The sequence below is a fragment of the Orussus abietinus genome, unplaced genomic scaffold, assembly GCF_000612105.2.
Source record: "Orussus abietinus isolate OABI.00-Male unplaced genomic scaffold, Oabi_2.0 scaffold8, whole genome shotgun sequence".
Classification (NCBI taxonomy): Eukaryota; Metazoa; Arthropoda; class Insecta; order Hymenoptera; family Orussidae; genus Orussus; species Orussus abietinus.
In genome coordinates this window covers 2,491,162-2,509,726 of record NW_019395997.1, presented here as the reverse complement: position 1 = coordinate 2,509,726, position 18,565 = coordinate 2,491,162, and the positions used below count along the sequence as shown (strand labels likewise).

General features: G+C 47.0%; 1 protein-coding gene across 3 annotated transcripts in view; it reads right to left on the bottom strand.

Annotated features, from left to right (window-relative positions):
* Positions 1-7,313: 7,313 nt before the first annotated feature.
* The window catches only part of LOC105699429 (ankyrin repeat and sterile alpha motif domain-containing protein 1B), a 54,763-nt gene continuing 43,511 nt past the window's right edge, over positions 7,314-18,565 (bottom strand). For 2 of the 3 annotated variants that reach the window (XM_012424407.2, XM_012424410.2), the window contains 7 exons: positions 17,794-18,108; positions 16,959-17,086; positions 16,473-16,850; positions 14,058-14,354; positions 13,485-13,643; positions 12,892-13,029; positions 7,314-12,761 (listed from right to left, as the gene is read on the bottom strand). In XM_012424407.2, the coding sequence (XP_012279830.1) occupies positions 12,186-12,761; positions 12,892-13,029; positions 13,485-13,643; positions 14,058-14,354; positions 16,473-16,850; positions 16,959-17,086; positions 17,794-18,108 (1,991 nt within the window). In that variant the 3' untranslated portion in view covers positions 7,314-12,185. The remainder of the gene's footprint in view (positions 12,762-12,891; positions 13,030-13,484; positions 13,644-14,057; positions 14,355-16,472; positions 16,851-16,958; positions 17,087-17,793; positions 18,109-18,565) is intronic. The other variant, XM_012424408.2, reaches the window with a different exon arrangement.

Sequence of the window (18,565 nt, the reverse complement as noted above, 5' to 3'; positions counted from 1 at the left end):
TCATTCGAGTGAGGAATTTCAATGAATATGAAAGTGACGGGAGGTAATCCGGGGCAAATTTATCTGACCTCCGTCGGCGTCCCGACGCCACCCCAGGTCCTCCCGAACAGATAACGTATCGCAGCCACCGCCCTCGCCGAAGACCGCCATTTGTTTTATCCAGTGTGTATATAGAAGTGTATATATATGCCTATATGTACATATATGTACATACCCTTGTGGGCTACCTAGAGATTGATATACAGCCCGTCCATAATGACGTTTCCCCCACACTGTCGAGCCAGCGTTAATTAATCCCCTGTCTCAGGATCGGCCTGCACCGGCGAGTGTCGATAGATCCTCGATTTACTCCCGTAATTCCGCGAGATATCGAAAAACGCTTCGGGAGAAACTTGTTCCTCGCCTTCTCGGGGACAACTTTCGTGGGGAACATTTTTCTCCTAGTCGACCCTTTCGCCGGGAGTCACCCCCCGATTCCCCCGCATCGCTCTGCTACAGGTCGCCGAGACCCAGAGGTCCTGATCTTCTCCCTCGCTTCACGGGAAAAAGAGATGCGGTATGGAAAAAACGCTTCAGGGGAAAATTGTAGCTTAGGTCTCTGTCTACAAACTTTGTAGATAGCGTTTTTCATTCTGACGTCATCGACGCGCGGTGTGTTCAAGCCTGCTGCCGATAAGCTTCCCTGAATCACTTTGTACCTACTCTTCTTCCCCGCTTCATCCGGAAACGCGTCGTGATATGGAAAAATTCTTCGGGAAAATGTTGTAGCTTAGGTTTTTAGCTATAAACTTTGTATGACACGGTTTTCTATTTGAAGGCTCTGGAGGGAAATGGAACGTCGGATGTCACCCGACGCGCTGTCCCTGAATCACTCTGTAGCAGTCGAGTACCACTCGGCACAGAGATTGCCGGAATAACCCGTGTGACAGTCGACGTTCGAGGCCTGCGTTTCGAAATTGGACGCGAGAGGGAACGCACCAAAGCCGGGCTAAACTGTTAACTGTGGAGGGCGCAATATTACACACAAGCCCGCGTTCAATTATACCGCCGAGGCTGTTATATTACAGTCTGGCATGCCCTCTCCTCCGAATAACCCATCTTCGAAATTGACCTCTTTAGTCAGCCCTTAACCTCGTCGGATTCCCTCCAATCAAAAACCCAAAAACGCTCCTATCCCTTATCCAAAACAAATTAAAAAAAAAACCAACACAAAAAATAAAATCTTTTATATCGTTTATATAAATCGAGGAGTTGTATCGAAACGACAAATGTGATATCGAGATTGAAATTAGTACGAGACGTTTTCAGACGAGTTTTCAATTTCATGAAACTTTTCACGAGGGAGGAATAAAAATCCCAAAATGCCAGACTAACCAACATAAATTAATAATAAAAAATAAAAAAAGAAATTGGGGAATGTAAAAGAAGTATTCTTGCGCTAATGGAGGCCGTTCGATGGCTTTGAACACGCGAGCTTATAAATATGAATATCGAAATAGAGGATTTTCCGATTTCCCGATGAATGTTTCAAGACTTGATCCGCAAAGAAGAATGATTTCGATTCCGATCGGCGAATTGTCGACGTAAGAAACTCGCTCGAGGGGGACCGGGGCGAAAAGGCGCGGCGATTTGTCCGGAAAATCGCCGGTGACGGAAAGAAAAGTCGGGGATCCCGGGGGCGGAAAAAAGGGGCCGCGGTGCGTGCCACGCGTAGAAAGTCCTTCCACGTTTCTAGGCCCGATATCCTGTTGTTTGCACGCGCTTATATAACAACGTCACGCACATACAGCTCGCTCGTTTATTTCTTTTGTTCCGCTCTGCAGCCAGGGGTGGCAGGGCGTCACTTCGGGGATTGCCGTAGGGAGGGAGAAAACTTCGCTCGGTAGACGCGGAAAACCGCCGCCCGATTTTTTCGCCCTCCCTCCCGCACCTTACCTTCAGAGCCGTTTCGACATTTCCCGAAGTCCCAGGAACTCCATATCCTTCCCAGCCTGCAAGAAGAGTCTCGATGGCGAGCGAATTTTCCCGCAGGATCTGAATGTCCTTCCAAAAAGAAAAAAAAGAAAAAAAAGAAAACGAAACCCAAAAATCGGCCTTTTGTACCCGGAAGTGGGCCTAGATCTCCCCCAAGCGAACCAAGAGCTACCCTGGCCTTTCCTGGAGAACCTCGGGCACTTCCGAGGACCCTTCAGCGTCTTCCTCGGGAACTCCAGGACTCCCTGAAAGAAAGTTCCGGGAAAATGCCAGTCTTCGGCATCCGGGGGAGCCGTAACAATGGCATTTCCAATGGTAATGGTAATGCACAACGAAATTGTACGACGAAGGCCCCCCTTACTCCCCCCCCCCCTCCCCGCGAGAGTTTCCATTATTTCCCGCGGTATTCGCGCGATCCGCGATTTCCGGTCTGCTCGGTAAAACAAATCTAACGAGGTCCGCCCAGCCCGGAGGGGAAAACTCCTGGGCATCGTGCAACAATTTGCCGGCTAATCGAAAAACTTTGTTAAGACCGAAACTTGGTTAATTAGCATCTTTGCCGACCCGCCTGCTTACCCTGCGGCCCCGTCTCTCTCCTCTCTCTCTTTGCCAGAGAAGAGGAAGGAGAATTATTCAAAACACAAACGCGGGGTCCCTGTTGGCTCGCCTTTTTCGAAAATGCACTTCCCCTTTCCCTTCCCTCGGGAATCCCGCCGTCCGGTGGCCTCGGGAAAATCCTATTCCGTGAAATAAGGGCTCCTGCCAACTTCGATAAATCCAATTCACTCTGGATGTTTGGTTTACCCAGTTTACCATTTTTCGAGTCCGTGAAATAAGGGCTCCTGCCAACTTCGATAAATCCAATTCACTCTGGATGTTTGGTTTACCCAATTTACCATTTTTCGAGTCCGTAAAATAAGGGCTCCTGCCAACTTTGATAAATCCAATTCACTTTGGATGTTTGGTTTACCCAATTAAATAAGGGCTCCTGCCAACTTTGATAAATCCAATTCACTTTGGATGTTTGGTTTACCCAATTTACCATTTTTCGAGTCTGTAAGATAAGGGCTCCTGCCAACTTCGATAAATCCAATTCACTTTGGATATTTGGTTTACCCAATTTACCATTTTTCGAGTCGCGTTTACCGTGCTCTTGGACGTACTACGCTGAAAAAGATTCCCGACACTTGAAAATAGAAATCAAGGACTAACCGCATATTCCGTACTGTTAAAAAAAAAAAAGAAATTATAAATTCGATGTCTCAATAGCGAGTTGGTGTACATTTATCCCGACATTCTAAATAAACTTGAAATTTTATAACATCTCGTCGTCATTCCGTCAAACTGCGGAGAGATATGACTAATTTGATATTCGGATGTCATTTAATACGTACTGTTTATAATTTTTCCTTTATATGAGTTTTCAGCCATATGATCGATTGTATATTAATATTTTAATATTTCTTTTAACAGTGTAAGATAATGGAGAAATGGCGAGTTAATTTCGGCATAGAAATAAAAACGTGCAATTACCGAGTTCTGATCGTATCTGTCATTATGCCAAATTTATATGGTTTTGGCGAGAAGAAATACAAATACGTTTAAAAATTGTTAATACAAACATCATTAATGTGGATTTAGAGATATTGCATGTTTTATTTTTTTTTTTTTCACTTTGGAAGGAACAGGGGAAAAGGTCAGGAATTAGTCGGACGACAGCCGGCACTTCCTAAACGAGGAAGAATGATTTCTTGAAATTAATAAAGTGCACAAATTGCGTGGTTTTAAATAGTATCAATAGTCTAATGATTGTTCAAGTGATCTAATATCCTTTGGTTATTTAATTAGAATATGACGGAACTTTTTTTCTTCCCCGTAGCAGTGCCGGCCTAATCGCTGTCGCAGTCCACGGAAATCCACATAATAGTCTCTGATTTATTATGTATATATTTATACATATAATTCTAATAAACATGAACAATAATAAATATAACGTATGCGAGAACATAGGAAGTCTGCGACTAATCAGGCTGAATCAGATTAAAATATGTCCCTAGAGCGCGCCTAACGACGTTAATGAGAGCTTCGGAAGAGCGATCAGCTGTTCATACAAGCGATCAGCTGTTCATATCAGCGATTTTGATTTTGGACGACCCTGTTATCAGCTCTTCCCGAAATCGACGATGCGAGATCCTAAATGTACACCTGACAACACATCTCGTTGAGAAAACGAGCCAAGCTCTCTGCTCTCGATTAAATCCCCATTAAGTTCGGAATGACTGAAAACCAAAGATGAAAGGAAGAATTAAAAAGGAAGAAAAATGAATGAGAAAAAAAAGAACACGGAACGTAACGAAAAATAAAAATCGTCGTTCGTCCCCCGCTCTCTGATAAATTAATTAATAATTTTCCGGCTTCCGCTACGGAGGCAGCGAAACGCCGCGTATACCTTTCGTTCCGATAAATAGTGAATTAAAATCCTCCCCTCCGAAGACTATCATCTTAATATTTATACGCGGACATTTAATTGCTGCAGAAATCTCGATACGTAAATCTCCTCTTCGAGGGACTCGCCGAGAAGGACCGACCGCTGATTTATCCAAAATTATCGGTTTTCTCTAATGCGCTGACTAGGGGCTTCTCTTTCTCGGTTTTTCTTACATGTACGTGTATATATATATAAATAAGGATCTGGTAAAAAAAAAAAAACAATTATTGCATATTAAAAACGCCCATCACAGCGGTTGATCGTCGCCTCGTCGAGTCCCGGTCGTCGGAATCTCTCGGAAGGTCTCGAAAGTGAAAAACGAAATGATAAAACGATCACACGCCTCACTCTTTCGTATCTAATCACACATGTATAGTAAGACGAAATTACCTCTCCTCTAAAAATCACACCGAGTGCAGGCGGGAGTGAGTATTTTTTCTTTATTTTTTATTTAAACATTGGCACTTTAAACGCCATGCTACGGAATCTTTCAAAATCCTTCGTCGCAACCATCGGCCCGAAAATGGCGACCACGTGGCATAAAAACCCCACACATATCATCGAGATAAACATGAATAAACACTAAACATAGTAAAAGTGGCGGGTAAGATCGCGAAACACTGAATAACACCAAGAGAATGTCACTTAATTCGAGGTAATTGAGGTTACGAACGAGAGGACGAGTTCATTATCCTTTGGACATAGCGTCATGGCCGCCATTTTGTCTTTCCCCTCAGGCTGCGCTAATCGGCGGATCATCTCCCTTTCTTTTCTCTTTTTGAGGTTAGTTCTTATATTTCTATTTCTAAGACTCACTGCCGCCTTTTCTTATGCCGCCTGGCCGCGAGAAGCGTCAGAGGAACGCAAGTGTCCTACGTACGGGTAAATTGCGGGGTTACTAATATCGCAAGAGTTGGAAAATATAGGGGAAATCCGTCGCGGGGCCTTTATCTAATCTAAGGCCCCTTGTCGAGGTATGAGGAACTCCGGGCGAGTACTTGCGAGGGTTAGAAATATCGTGTCGAATGGTGTCACCGCCATTTCTTTGGCGCCATCTCTCCCGCCATTTTAGTCCCTAGAGCTAATTTCACTAATCTCTAGGTCTAGTGACAATGGAACGTGGAACTACATTCGTTATAGCGAGGTCTGCTCGAGCACCGCGCACGCAAATTCCGGCTGTAAGAGGTGCCGCCATTTTGGTGCACGCATCACATAGTCGTTACGCGGCGACTGAACGTCGAGGAGGGCTTTAAACGAGAAAAAAGAGAGAAACGGATGAAAAAAGGAAGAAAGCAGCTCCCTCGAGGTAAACTTAATATCCGGGAGAAGGGCGAGGCGTTTTTTTCGAGCATTTACGAGGGAAACTCGAAAAGGAAGAGTCGAACCGGAGGAACCAAGATGGCCGCCGGGAGCGTCGCTTCCGCCAGCCGATACAGATAGGAATTCTCTGTCTTCACAACTCTATCAAATGTCCTCTAATTACAAATCCGACGACAATCATTCCCCAATTTTACATTTCCCTATTTACACCCCCGGAGAGCGGTCACTAACTTCGGAAGGGCGGAAACCTCGCCCGGCGACCTCGGGCTAGAAGGTCGCAGGGAAAAAAGAAAGTAAAAAGGGAGAAACCAGGGCGAAAAAAAAGGGACAATAGAAGGAGAAAACGGAAAATGCGACGGGACAGGAATTCCTCGACTCGAGACGTCGAGAAAGTAGCTTAAAGTTAGAATCTAAGAGGCGGCTGGAAAAATCCTCCCGAGGGTGGCCTCCGCTCCTTCACCCCGCCATTTTGGATTTCCACTTCTCCCCTTTCCTAAAACAATTCTCGATAAATCTCTCGATCAACTCCCCCGAGCAATTCAAGAAAGATTCAAAATCACCCCTACCGGAGTTTCGCGAGACCCACCTCCGTTATCCACCCTCTGGCCCTTTTGCAATCCAGATGACTGATTAAAAAAAAAAACGCATTATTTTTCGGGCAAGACCTTCCAGCCACCTCGGCCTACAAAATATTGTCACGAGAGGAAATACAGTGCGAGAAAGAGTCGAAACGCCGAGTCCTCGACGCCCCTGATTTTCCGAGGGGGCGAGTTCCAGATTTCATCCCCATTCGTTACACATTTCCGCCGTCTTACATATTCTCGCCGTTTTCTTCTTTAAATTACCATCTTCTTCGGGAGCGCCACGTGTATCGTTTTGCGAGTTGATAAGTAAATGCCCGCAAATATTGCTGCGTTTAGAGAAGCGGACGGGGTGCGTACCGAGCGCGGGTGAACGCTCCTTAAACCGAGCGCGGGTGAGCGCTCCTTAATCCGAGCGCGCGTCCATGCATTTATGTATTTATATTTAAATATATATATATATATATATACGTATGTATAGAGATGTATGTATAATATCACACCGCTACCTAAACTCAACGGATTACGCGATTTCACACCCCGTCCCGGAGCTGCCACAATAGCTGCCGAGGGAGTCGACCCTACACGCGCGATTCTCCCCGTGTTAGCGCGTTTATTCAAAATAATGCAGCTTCGAAATATACAGTGCCTGTATAGGGCGACGGCCCCGGAATCAGTTCTCATGAAGCGATAAATATTCCTTTTCTTATTTTTTTCCCTCCCAAATTTCCTCCATTTCTTCGCACCCCTCCCTCCCACGCCCCAACTGCGACCTCGGATTTGCATCCTTTATCTCATTCCCTTTTCCTATCTTGATCTTGAGAAACAAAAAAATCCCTTTTCGAGTCTCCGGAATCAGTTCTTATCAAGCGATAAATATTCCTTTTTTCTCCAAAATTTCCTTCATTTCTTCGCACCCCTCCCTCCCACGCCCCAACTGCAACCTCGGATTTGCATCCTTTATCTCATTCCCTTTTCCTATCTTGATCTTGAGAAACAAAAAAATCCCTTTTCGAGTCTCCGGAATCAGTTCTTATCAAGCGATAAATATTCCTTTTTTTCCCCCAAATTTCCTCCATTTCTTCGCACCCTTCCTTCCCCCCCTCGGAAGAAATTCACTTTCGACTCTCTGGATCGTCATCAGAGATTATGAACAGACGTTTATCAATGATACTGGTAAGAATTAGAACGTGACCCAAAATGTATAGAACAATTAGCTCAAAGAGGTGTACACGAGAAAGTGCGGACATCGATAAAATGAAAAAAAAAAAAAAGAAGAAGAAACATCACGAGTAAAAAAAATTTCTCAATGATAGTCGTAAGAATTAGAACGTGACCCAAAATGTGTAGAACAATTAGATTAAAGAAATGTACACGAGAAAATGTAGACATCGATAAAATGAAAAAAAAAGAAGAAACATCACGAGTAAAAAAAATTGGTGAAAAAGGGGGAAACGTGTAGTCCTCGATAACGCGACAAAATGGCCGACCCGATCGAGTATCGCGAAATAATTGACGAGCAGAGATCGAACACCAAAACGCGCGATAATGGAAGAGAACGGTGATAACGCGGCGCGACAAAGAACGATTAATATCGACCATTGATTATTGGAAAGGGTTTATCGTTATCGCGAGTGCGACGAAGATATACATAGAGACATTAAAAGTCCGGATACTGTAAAAACACATAGAAAAAATTGTGCGGAACGATCGGAATCGTTTCCTCATTGCAGATCGTCGATGACCGATCGATCGATCGATCGGCTCTTTGGTGTTGGGGGGTCGATTCCCCCCTCGGTCTCGAACTGATTCCTGGTGGCCGTTTTAATAAATTAACTAATTAGTTAACCCTTTAAATACAGTGCCTACCGATGCTAGCCTACGCTCATCCTATTGTTAATATTAATGCTCGACCGCTAATCACATAAGGTATTCAGGATTGGTATCGACGAGCGACCCGAATGACAATTCGCCGTCATTGTTCCCGGCTACGATCGCTGGATTAATTAACGTAAGTCTTTCTGGTAAGCCTTATTATTCGTGCGGTCGTTTGGTCCGGAATTTCTCCTGGCTTTGCGCGCGATTTGCCCGGCTTTCTCTCTTTCTCTCCGTTTCTTTTTCTTTCTCGGCTTTCCACGGAAACGTCCACCGTGGTGCGCGATTATGTCACATGGACGATATGAATGATAGAAATGTTAGAAAAACGAGGAAATGCGACTAAACTAGCATAGTCCCGAGACGTGAAATATGAATTAAAAGTTTATAAATCTTTATTTAACCCTTTGAACACGGAGCCATTTCGACATATGTTCCATCGTTAAGACGGAAAATTACAAAATTCATGGATTAAAAAGAAAAAAAATTGTAATTCGCAAAAATCATTCAACACAAAACAATGGATCTTTAAGTTAAATAATTGAAAGTTCCTGAGGGAAATCCTTGGTAATGAAAAAAAGTAAAAAATTCCTGAATTCAAGATTTAAGATCCAGAAAGTAATTCAACACAAAAGGATAGATTTTTTTTAGATAAATAATTGAAGAATCCTGAGTTAAATAGAAGTTCCCTTGATAGTGTGAAAAATCAGATAATTCCTTGATTAGAGGAATTAAAATTCAGGAATTTTTCCGCGTCATCCACGGTGGACCTTCCACTAATTAGACCGCGTCTTTCGGAGATTTGTGCGATGCAGAATATCTAGGCTCGACCTCAAGGTCCTTAAAAAGGACCCTTGATAGTCCTTTGGCCGGTCGAGGAGCTTCATCAAAGGTACCGCCCTACCGAGTACTACCTATCGATACAATCGACGTGCGCGGAAAAAAAATAAAAAAACAGGAAACGTCTCCTCGCAAATATGAATAACGATAAAAAGTGGGCCCGCGAACGAGCGTCGTTCCTCCCTAAATTTGGCAGTTTCCGAAGGCCCTCCCTTGTCGCGGTCCCGCGTCGATTCCTCCCCCTCCCTTTTCTCGAGCAAAAAAAAAACGAAAAAGAAAAGTCACAATCCCCAAAATCACCCCCTTTTTTCGATCCCTCTGGGATTCGTCGATCCCGTCGAGGAGTCGTCCGAATCTTTCGCCCTTCTTCGTCCTCATCGAATTCTCGTTCTATTTCCTTTTTATCTTTTTTTCTTTCATTCTCTCGATCTAGGGGAGACATCTTTCCCTGGGGACTTTTTTTCTCTTTCCATCCCCAGGAACCGCGCGACCGACCTGACAGGTGCCTCGACGATTATTCGACCCCCTTAACCCTTTGAACACGGAGCCATTTCGACATACGGGCGAAATTCCTCTGACCGTGCAGGCAATATTGGACCAAACGTCGGGCGCCTTTAGGCGCTCTTAGTAGCCAAAGGGTTAAATTAGGGGACAGCCTAGCTCTTTGGTTGACCGCGTTCTAAGTCTTAGTCGAGTCCACGATTACGCTAGACTCGGTAATTATAAGTCGTAATTACGCTCGATTATAATATCACCACGCCGACTGGCGACGCGACAGTCCCCTCCTTAGGACCGTTCGCTGAAAAATAGACGTCGCGACGCCGACGGCCAAAGTGCACCCCCAGGTGGGTCCGAATTTCAGGGCCTCGTAAGACTCCAGTTTTATGGAACAATCATGCGAAATTATCCTCCTAAGATACATCTGCCGAATCTAAACATTTCGCAGCCCCTCTATAAATCCCACCGTGTTTTTCTTCTTTTTTTTTTTTAAACTCATATATACTCATCGGAAAATTCTTATCGCAAAACTCGCAAAACTTCCAGTTCCACGATAGAACTTCAACTGTTTGCTCTTCTAAAGTGCTACAAAACGATAATCCCATAAAAAATCCACGGTGTAATTTTTTTCGAGGGGGAGGGGGCGCAACATTGCACTCCCTCGATGAAAGTTATTCTGAATTTTCTTGGGGTCTCACAAGATTGAACCCCCTTAAGAAACAGAGTATCCCTCTGGAGCCTCACAAAGTAGCAAACCCTCGAAAAGTTGCACATTTCTGGGGGCGAGGTTCGCACATTGCCGCCTTGGTGCACATATTGAACGGCTTAGACATCGCCTTAAAAGCGTAGCTCCTTAAAAGCGCGGTACTTTGGTATCCGAGTGTCAGCTCCGACACCCCTGGTTATGAGGACCCCTCCGAGTCCTCGGATCGATGCTTAATTAAATATCTAAAGCTTATCGATAATATATTTCGACCGTTCTCCAGGGGAGGCCCCTCTCCCTCGGAGGTCATCGTCGGGTTCCAAATTTTCCGCATTCCCCCTTGATCTTTTTTCTTTTTATTTTTTTTTTTCCCTTCCTTCCTGACAATTTCCCTCAAAGTAAAACGTCGACTCTCCAGGAAGGACTAAATTCAAATCTATAATCTCGTGTGAGATTGATAAGAACCTCCGAGACCCTCCCCGAAAGAAGGGCGGCACTCCCCCAGGTGAGTGAAGGGTAAATCGCACCTGTCCCCGGGGTTCGACAGCCCTTTAACGATAAGTCTCCCTTATTTAATTACCGCTCCCACCTAATTATTATATCGACAAACGACTCGTATCAGTCTTGGAGAATTAATCAGCGAAGGGTGTCTCTGCGCGATACGGACGCGCCCCTCGAAAAATGCCGCCCGCCGTCTTGGGGGGATTTCCCTAGGGTTTTACAAAGTTTACAAAAAACCGCGAACACACTTGTCGGAGGTCGGATGCGGCTGTAAAACCGGCTTAAAGCGAGATTGAGCAGGTGCGTTTGTCGACTGGCAGGGGAATGTCGCGAGCGTTCGATATATCGACGGCTGATCGGCCCCGAGGGCAGGTGTATCGAGTACCGATATCGATGGTATCGATCACAAAAAGTGCCTTTCTCATAACTTACGTCGAAGACTCCTAGACGCGAAATCCCGAGATATTGCTCGGGATTTTCTGTGATTTTTTCCGATTTTTTTTTACCATTTTTTCGCATCTTCTTCGGCGATTTCCGGGGAATTTTCGATCTCGTATCGAGGAGCGAGCGACCTTATCAATCGGATTGGTCGTGAAAGGTAGTGCCTAGATCGCCGATCCCGCCTCTGCAATCTACTCGCTAATATCTACTCGTGATAGCCGGCCAGAGGTCGAAAACGCGAGAGGCGGCACGGCTGACCTTGAACCGGGATATTTCAGATTAAGGTCTCGCCAAAGCGCGAAACCACCTCCAGCCTCGACGTTTGGCTGGTCAGGTGCAGGCTGAAGGTGGCTCTGTTGAGGATTCTCAAAAAAGTGATTTAATTTCCAGTGAAAAAGCGGTATCTCGATCGGTATTGCGCTCGACCCGACAGGTGTCGAGCGCCCTGGGCTCTTTCCCCTCTAGGGGAGAGGTACAAAAGTGAAAACGTTGCCGAGCGACGATCTCGTAGGTATCGCTGCCACTTACCTCGACGATAGTCAAAGGTCGGTACCGACCGAGACCAAGGTGGAGGAAGGTCAAGGTGGTCTTCACCACGTTTCAGGGTCGCTGCACAGTCGTCGCAAAAATTTGGCCAAACTTCCACCTTGGAGGTACTCCGCGCCCACCTTCATCCAAGGTGTAGGGCGCTCACATTAATGACAACCAAAATGCATCTTCAAGGTACCTCCACCTAATTCCTCAAGGTCTAGGAACCTCACGTTTGTAGCCAACTTCGTTTATCTTTGCCGAAGAGACCATGTGCGTGGAGAAGGCCTCCCTCCAGCAATGAATCTCATGATCCCTGAAGCCTCCCGGTTGCTGAAGACGTGGCGACCTGGCTCCGCCACCTCTGGACCACCTCCCAGCAGGTTCCCACCTGGCTGGGGGTCACCTCGGATGCAAAGCCTGCTATCCGATGGAATTACAACTCCTCGGAGAGGACGATCGGCGCCCGGAACCCTGGTTTGAGGTCCTTCATGTCCTTAACCGCGATCCCGATGTCGTCGACCGGTGTTGGGGCCAGCTTGAGCTGGTTCCCGTTGACTTTGATGTCGTTTACGGAATGGGACCTCCCATGGGTGACCTGGGGCTTCGCGTTGGGGTTCGAGTTGATGCTAACCTGGTTGGGGCCCGAGTGGCAGTCGGAGTTGGAGTTGGAGTTGGAGTTGGAGTTGGCACTGGGGTTGCCGGCGACGTTTGGACCTGCGTGGAGGTTGGAGCTGGGGTTCGACTTGGACCTGGGCTTGGGCTTGGGGTTGGTCAAGGAGTTCCCGGACTGCAGGATCAGGTCCGAGTCGTGGTTGAGGTCGGGCATGAAATCCGGGGTCCCGGCGTTCCTGTTGGACCCGGGGACCGTGTTCGGGATCCCCGTCAGGCTCGTCAGCTGATTCGCGGATTGGGACCGGATCGTCTGGCCGCCCAGCTTATCACGCAGGGCCATTTGATAAGCCACCTCGAACGCCTGGCCCAGCGTCAGGATCACCTCCGTGGCTTGGTCCTGAAAAAAGGTCCCCTCCTTCATGGCGCGATCCTATTTCATGCCAGTCCGTTTCTTCCTCCCTTTAGCTCTGATTTGCTTTGCCCTCGTTAAGGGGATATGAAAGTGAGAAATTGAAATCATCACTCACCATTGTAGGCACGCAAAAGACGTGGCAAAAGTGCGTACGGCTCGCGTGGTCCTTCGTGATATACGCAAAGTGCGTGAGGTCGTCCGCGTCCTGGCAGGCGCAATGAATATTCCGAATTTCATGCTCGCAGATCGGTTCCTATCAACAAAAGTCACGCCAAAAAAATCATCATTACATGTACCATACTGTCCACTCACCAGAAAAAAATTAGAAAAAAAAAATAAAACACCCCCCAATTAATTTCTTTGCCATATAAAAATGAAATGTCACAGGATAAAATGAGGGTCGTGTCTAAGGAAAATTACGAGTACCTCGGTAAAACGAAGGAAATAAAAATAAGGTCAGATAATAAATAAGAAGGAACAGGAATAAATAAGATAAAGTCAGATTAAAGCCCTTCTTGCTCGGTTCCAGGATTAATTTTCCTGTCTCAGCGAGATGAAGAGCAAAAGGAGAAACGAGAGAAGGAGAAAGAGCGCCTCGGTGAAACGAATGAAATAAATGGGAATAAAGTCGGAATAGATAAGAAGGAGTAAGAAGTAAGATTAAATCGGATAAAGTCGGACTGTAATTCCTCAGACTCTGGTCCTCACATTCGTCAGGGTGTTCAAGAAGCGGACTCCGCGGAAGGAGATGGCCAGGGTGATGTCGGGCGTGACCCTGGGGTCGCGGCAAGTCTTCTTCAGCTTCTGAATGGACTTCTTCGTCGACTCGGTTCCTCGGAGTTCCTTCACCACGGTGGAGCCGAGGTACTGCAACACGCGGAAATCAAAAGGGGGATGACATTTCCCTTATATTAATTATTCTCATCTATCCACTATGAACGAGAAATTCCGCCACCCTCTGAATTCCTGTTTCCCTTCCGAAAAAATTTAAAAAAAAATAAAAATACGCTACACTTCACATTTTTACCCTAAATTCACAGTAAATCTTTCATAGAATTAAACTTGTATGCAAATGTTTAAACAAAAATTGAAAAAAAAATTAAAATTGAAACTGTTTGCACGAATCGACCAAAGTGTTTCGGTGAATCGTTTCGTTAATTTTCCAGAGTCTCTTGGTAAGGAAAATATTCCGATTATTCCTCTCGACGAATTAGATTCTTCTCCGGGTGCGGAAAAATAAGAGAATAATTCCCAGAAACTTATAGGAAAGTTTCCGCTTACGTTGGCGACATAAGTGACGCAGCCAATGACTAGAGCCTTCGGCTGGTGCCTCCACTGTGTCTTCAGGGTGGAGGGCACGCCGAAAAGAAGTTCGGAAGGTGCCCTGATCTCGAGTTGCTCTGTCGAGGAGATGGCACCATTATGGGAGCTGGGCCTCTGGGGGGGTTGGGGGGCGGGCCTGTTTTTACGGTGTCTGAGGGTCCCGACGTTGGTCCCAGTTATGGGGACCCCGTTCCCCTGGGCGCCTTCCGGCAGTTTCTCCCGGATCTCCTCCTTTAGCTGCTGGATGTTGGTCTTCTGGAGAGGGAACCAGACGCGAAAGGAGGAAAAATACGAAAGATCAGTAAAATAAGTAGGAACCAAAGAGAAAAGAAAAGAAAAGAAAAAAAAAGAGATACAGCCTTCTTGCATGTATTAACGCAGAATGTCCGGACGATGCAAAAAAAAATTAAAAGGCGGCTATGTATGCATTTTTTTTTTTATTAGGTGACAAATTATGACACCATATGACGAAACGTGACGAAACGAGAACATGGAACGCATTTACAGGTAAATGTAAACATGTTACCCGACAAATTCATGGGGCACCAGGGCAATTGGTAATGTTTCTGACAATCGCACCTCCCCATTCTGCACAATCTGCACCCCGTACCAATCCACACAATCGACCAGGAAAAAAAAGAAAAAAAAAAGAAAACGTACTCCAACGTCAAAGCCGGAAAATCTCGCCATTTTCCAAGGTTCCCCTTCGAAACATCTGACGAAACAGAAATATCCCCGAAGGGGGCCAGGAACCCCATAGTCTCGCGGAAGGGTGATCGATCGGCTCGTTATCGCGGAATAGCGAAAAAAGAAAAAAAAAAGGGGGGGGGGAAGAAGGAACCCGAATGAAAGGGGGGTAAAAAAAGAAAGGGTGCAATTTGCCACGCCACCCCCCGATGGGCACATTAGGCGAGCTCGATAAGCTAATTAACGGGGATCCGGCGATAAAAGGCGAGAAGTGGCGCGCGGATGAGGTGGCGGGAACAGAAAGCTCCCCCTGGAGGGGGGTGACGCTCGAGCAGCGGTGAAAGCCACCCCCGAGTGCCACCCCCGGCACAATGTCGGGGGGCCTCCAATTAGCCGCGATATTTACATTATAACGCGGCCCGGCGCGCGATATCGGATGAAAAACCCTCGGGATGATCGCGCCCCCCCAAGGGGGTGGGGGCGATGGGGGAGATGCGACCCTTAGGAGGCGCCGCCACCCCCCGATCGCGACACATTGTCTCCGGGAAGCTCCCGTTGTCGCGCGGCGCGCGCTGGAGCGTGCTCGAGGATGCCAACCCTTAACGGAGACGTCTCCATCGAGGGGGTGCGGAGAAATGGGAGAGACTGGGGGGGGGAGGAAATCCGCGATTAAAATCCGGGACAAGTCGAGTGGGGGGGTCACGGGGGGGACTTATTCCACCCCCCGAATTCCGCGTAACTCGAGAGCGATTAGGGGGTGTCGCGATTAATGGCGCTGCTGAAGGGGTTCCGGGGGATAAGATCGGGTCGCGGGTCCTCGGGGATGATTACTTTCCCCGGATTTCAAAAGAAATGGGCTGAGAGGTGGGACGAAAGCGCAGAGGGGGTCTCTCGTTTTCGAAATTCTACTCCGAGCTGGGCGTACAGAATTTTGGGAAACTTCGCGAATTCGACACGGAGGCCCTAATTCCGCGTTTTCGAACGCGCGGAAAGCACGCGGAACTTCTTCGAGGCAGCCAATTCCGCGTTTTCAAACGCGCGGAGAGCACGCCGAATTTCTACGAGGCAGCCAATTCCGCGCTCCGCATCGCGTAAGGGAGGAAGCTTAAGGGAGGGCCTGACATCCGTGAGATGAAATTTTTGTTATTCAAAATTTAAGGAAATTTCATAAACAAATGTAAAAGAATAGAATTTCAAGGGTCCGGGTTCAAAGGACCGCTTTGGCGTGATAAGAAAAAAAAGAGAGACCGCTTTAGCGTGATAAGAAAAAAAAAAAGAGAGACCGCTTTAGCGTGATAAGAAAAAAAAAAAGAGAGACCGCTTTAGCGTGATAAGAAAAAAAAAGAGACCGCTTTAGCGTGATAAGAAAAAGAAAAAGACCGCTTTAGCATGATAAGAAAAAAAAGAGAGACCGCTTTAGCGTGATAAGAAAAGGACCGTCGATTAGCCCAGAGGAACTAGCCGGGGGTTACTTCGCGTTCCTTTATTTCGTCCGCAGAGTCCGCGGTGTCCTCAGGGCGCCTCCAGGAGGCGAGGAGGCGAACGGCTTCGGGTGTTTCCGAGTGATTTGATTAGGACTGATTTGGTCGGGAGAGGCGACCGGGACCTCCCCCAGGAGGAGGGTCGCCTCGGCAAACTCATGTATAATGGATACAGGGTAATCACCGTCGGCCTAGAAGGACTCACCAGGGCGTTGAGGTCCTTGTTGAGGTCCTCGAGGTTGGGGCCCCCCGGGTTGCGGCCGGGGGCCCGCGGATTGGGCCCGCTCACCGAGGCCAGGATCCGCTTCCGGTGGGCCGGCTTCTGGATCTCGAGCACCGCCGCCAACTCCACCTCCCACACCCTGCGGACCCTCTCCATGTCCGTGTAGAGGTGCTTCCTGAACGTCTCCACGTAGTTCTCCAGGCGGATGCTCTTAAGCCACTCGTCGACCGACTGGCCCAGGGTGCCGGTCCTCCTGTCGACGCGCCTCTTCAGGGTAGACGCGGCCTCCAGGACGGAAGCTCGCTCCTGCTCGCTGCCGATGCCCATGTCCTTCAGGTCGGACTCGTCGATCACCCCGTTCTGCGGATAGAAAAATCGGAACCATGACAAAATTGAGCACGACCCTACTTAGCTCGGTAGAGTTTCGCGCCAAGTATGTTACAAGAGCAGGTGGGAATTCCCACTTACGATGAAGTCCAGGTCGTCGTATCCGTAATTGACGAAGAGCGACTCGTAGTCGGACAAGTTCATCCCGGACAGCCACTGTCCCACGGTGGTGGAGACGACCGGACTGCTTCCGGAATCCGAGCTCAGTCCTGAAGCATTCCACAAAATAGTCTCCATTGAGGTTGTATTATTTTCCCGAGATTAAAAGAGGAACCAAAAAAAAAAAAGAACAAAAAATTACCGGATAAACTACCCTGTCTTTTTTTGGATCTAACTTTTGTGGTATTCTTTGGTTCATCTTTACCCTCTTGCTTAGTCGCGTTTGGAGCTCCCCCTCGAAATCGACGACATCCACAGTGTAAATTCCCCTTCAACCCTATAACTTCTCTACCCCTAAAAAAGCAAACTTCACATAAAGACCCAAAAACTGACGAATCTCCCTTTTTTTTTTTCCTTGGACCGAATTATTCGCATTATTCCTATATTAATCTTCCCCCTTTCCCCGTCACGTCTCAAACATCCCCTCGAAATCGACGACATCCACAGTGGAAATTCCCCTTCAACCCTATAACTTCTCTACCCCTAAAAAAGCAAACTTCAAATAAATACCCAAAATCTGACAAATCTCCCGTTTTTTTTTTTTTTCTTGGACCGAATTATTCGCATTATTCCTATATTAATCTTCCTCCTTTCCCCGTCAAACATCCCCTCGAAATCCTATCAACCCTATAACGTTTCTACCCCTAAATTAAACAGCAAAATTCAAAAGAAATACCCAAAAGCCTGACGAATCTCATTTTTTTTTTTTCTTGAATCCAATTATTCGCATTATTTCCTTATTATCATCCCCTCTTACCCAGTCGGGTCTGGAACTCCCTCTCGAGCTCGGTGACGAAGACCGACTCGCGGACGAGTCCTGTCCCGAAGGAGGCCATGATCTCGGAGATCTTGGCCCACTCCTCCTGCTCGTCGAAGGGACTCATTATCCCGAGGGTCTTCTCGTCCCTCTCCCGGTCCCGGTCGGCCATCCGGAAGGAGGCCTCGCCGTCGTCGAGCCGCTCACCCCCGGGGTCCGCCCCGGTGCCCATTCCGCAGGAGTTCGGCGTGCAGACGTTCCGCAGCCGGCGGAGCGTCCGGGGCCGTTCGGCCGCGACGGAGCCCTTCAGGAGTCCTGTCGAACAGGCAAGGACTACTTCAGGAGATAAGGAAGATCGATCGATCCTCTTAAAATCAACTTGCCCCTTTTTTCCCTCCATTTGCGGCCCATCAAACTCTTATCGCGCCTCCCACGGGGCATCTTAAGGCTCGATCGCTCGATAAGAATGATAACCGCAATAAAAGTCAGGATACGAGTCAAGGTGTTCATTAATAAATTAGTCCCCCCCTGCATCATTATACTCGTCCATTAAACTCTTATCGGACCTCCCACAGGGACACGTCTTGCGCCTCCAATCTTTTCAAATTAAAAAGAAAATTAAAAAAAACTGATATACCAATTGTAAAAGTGAACGATATTAATCTTCCGACACTAAGTAACTGTTTGCTTAGAAATTCAGAATTTACGCATATCTCTGCAAAATTAAGACCTTCGTGAAATGTTTAATTAATAAACACATCCCTCGGTTACG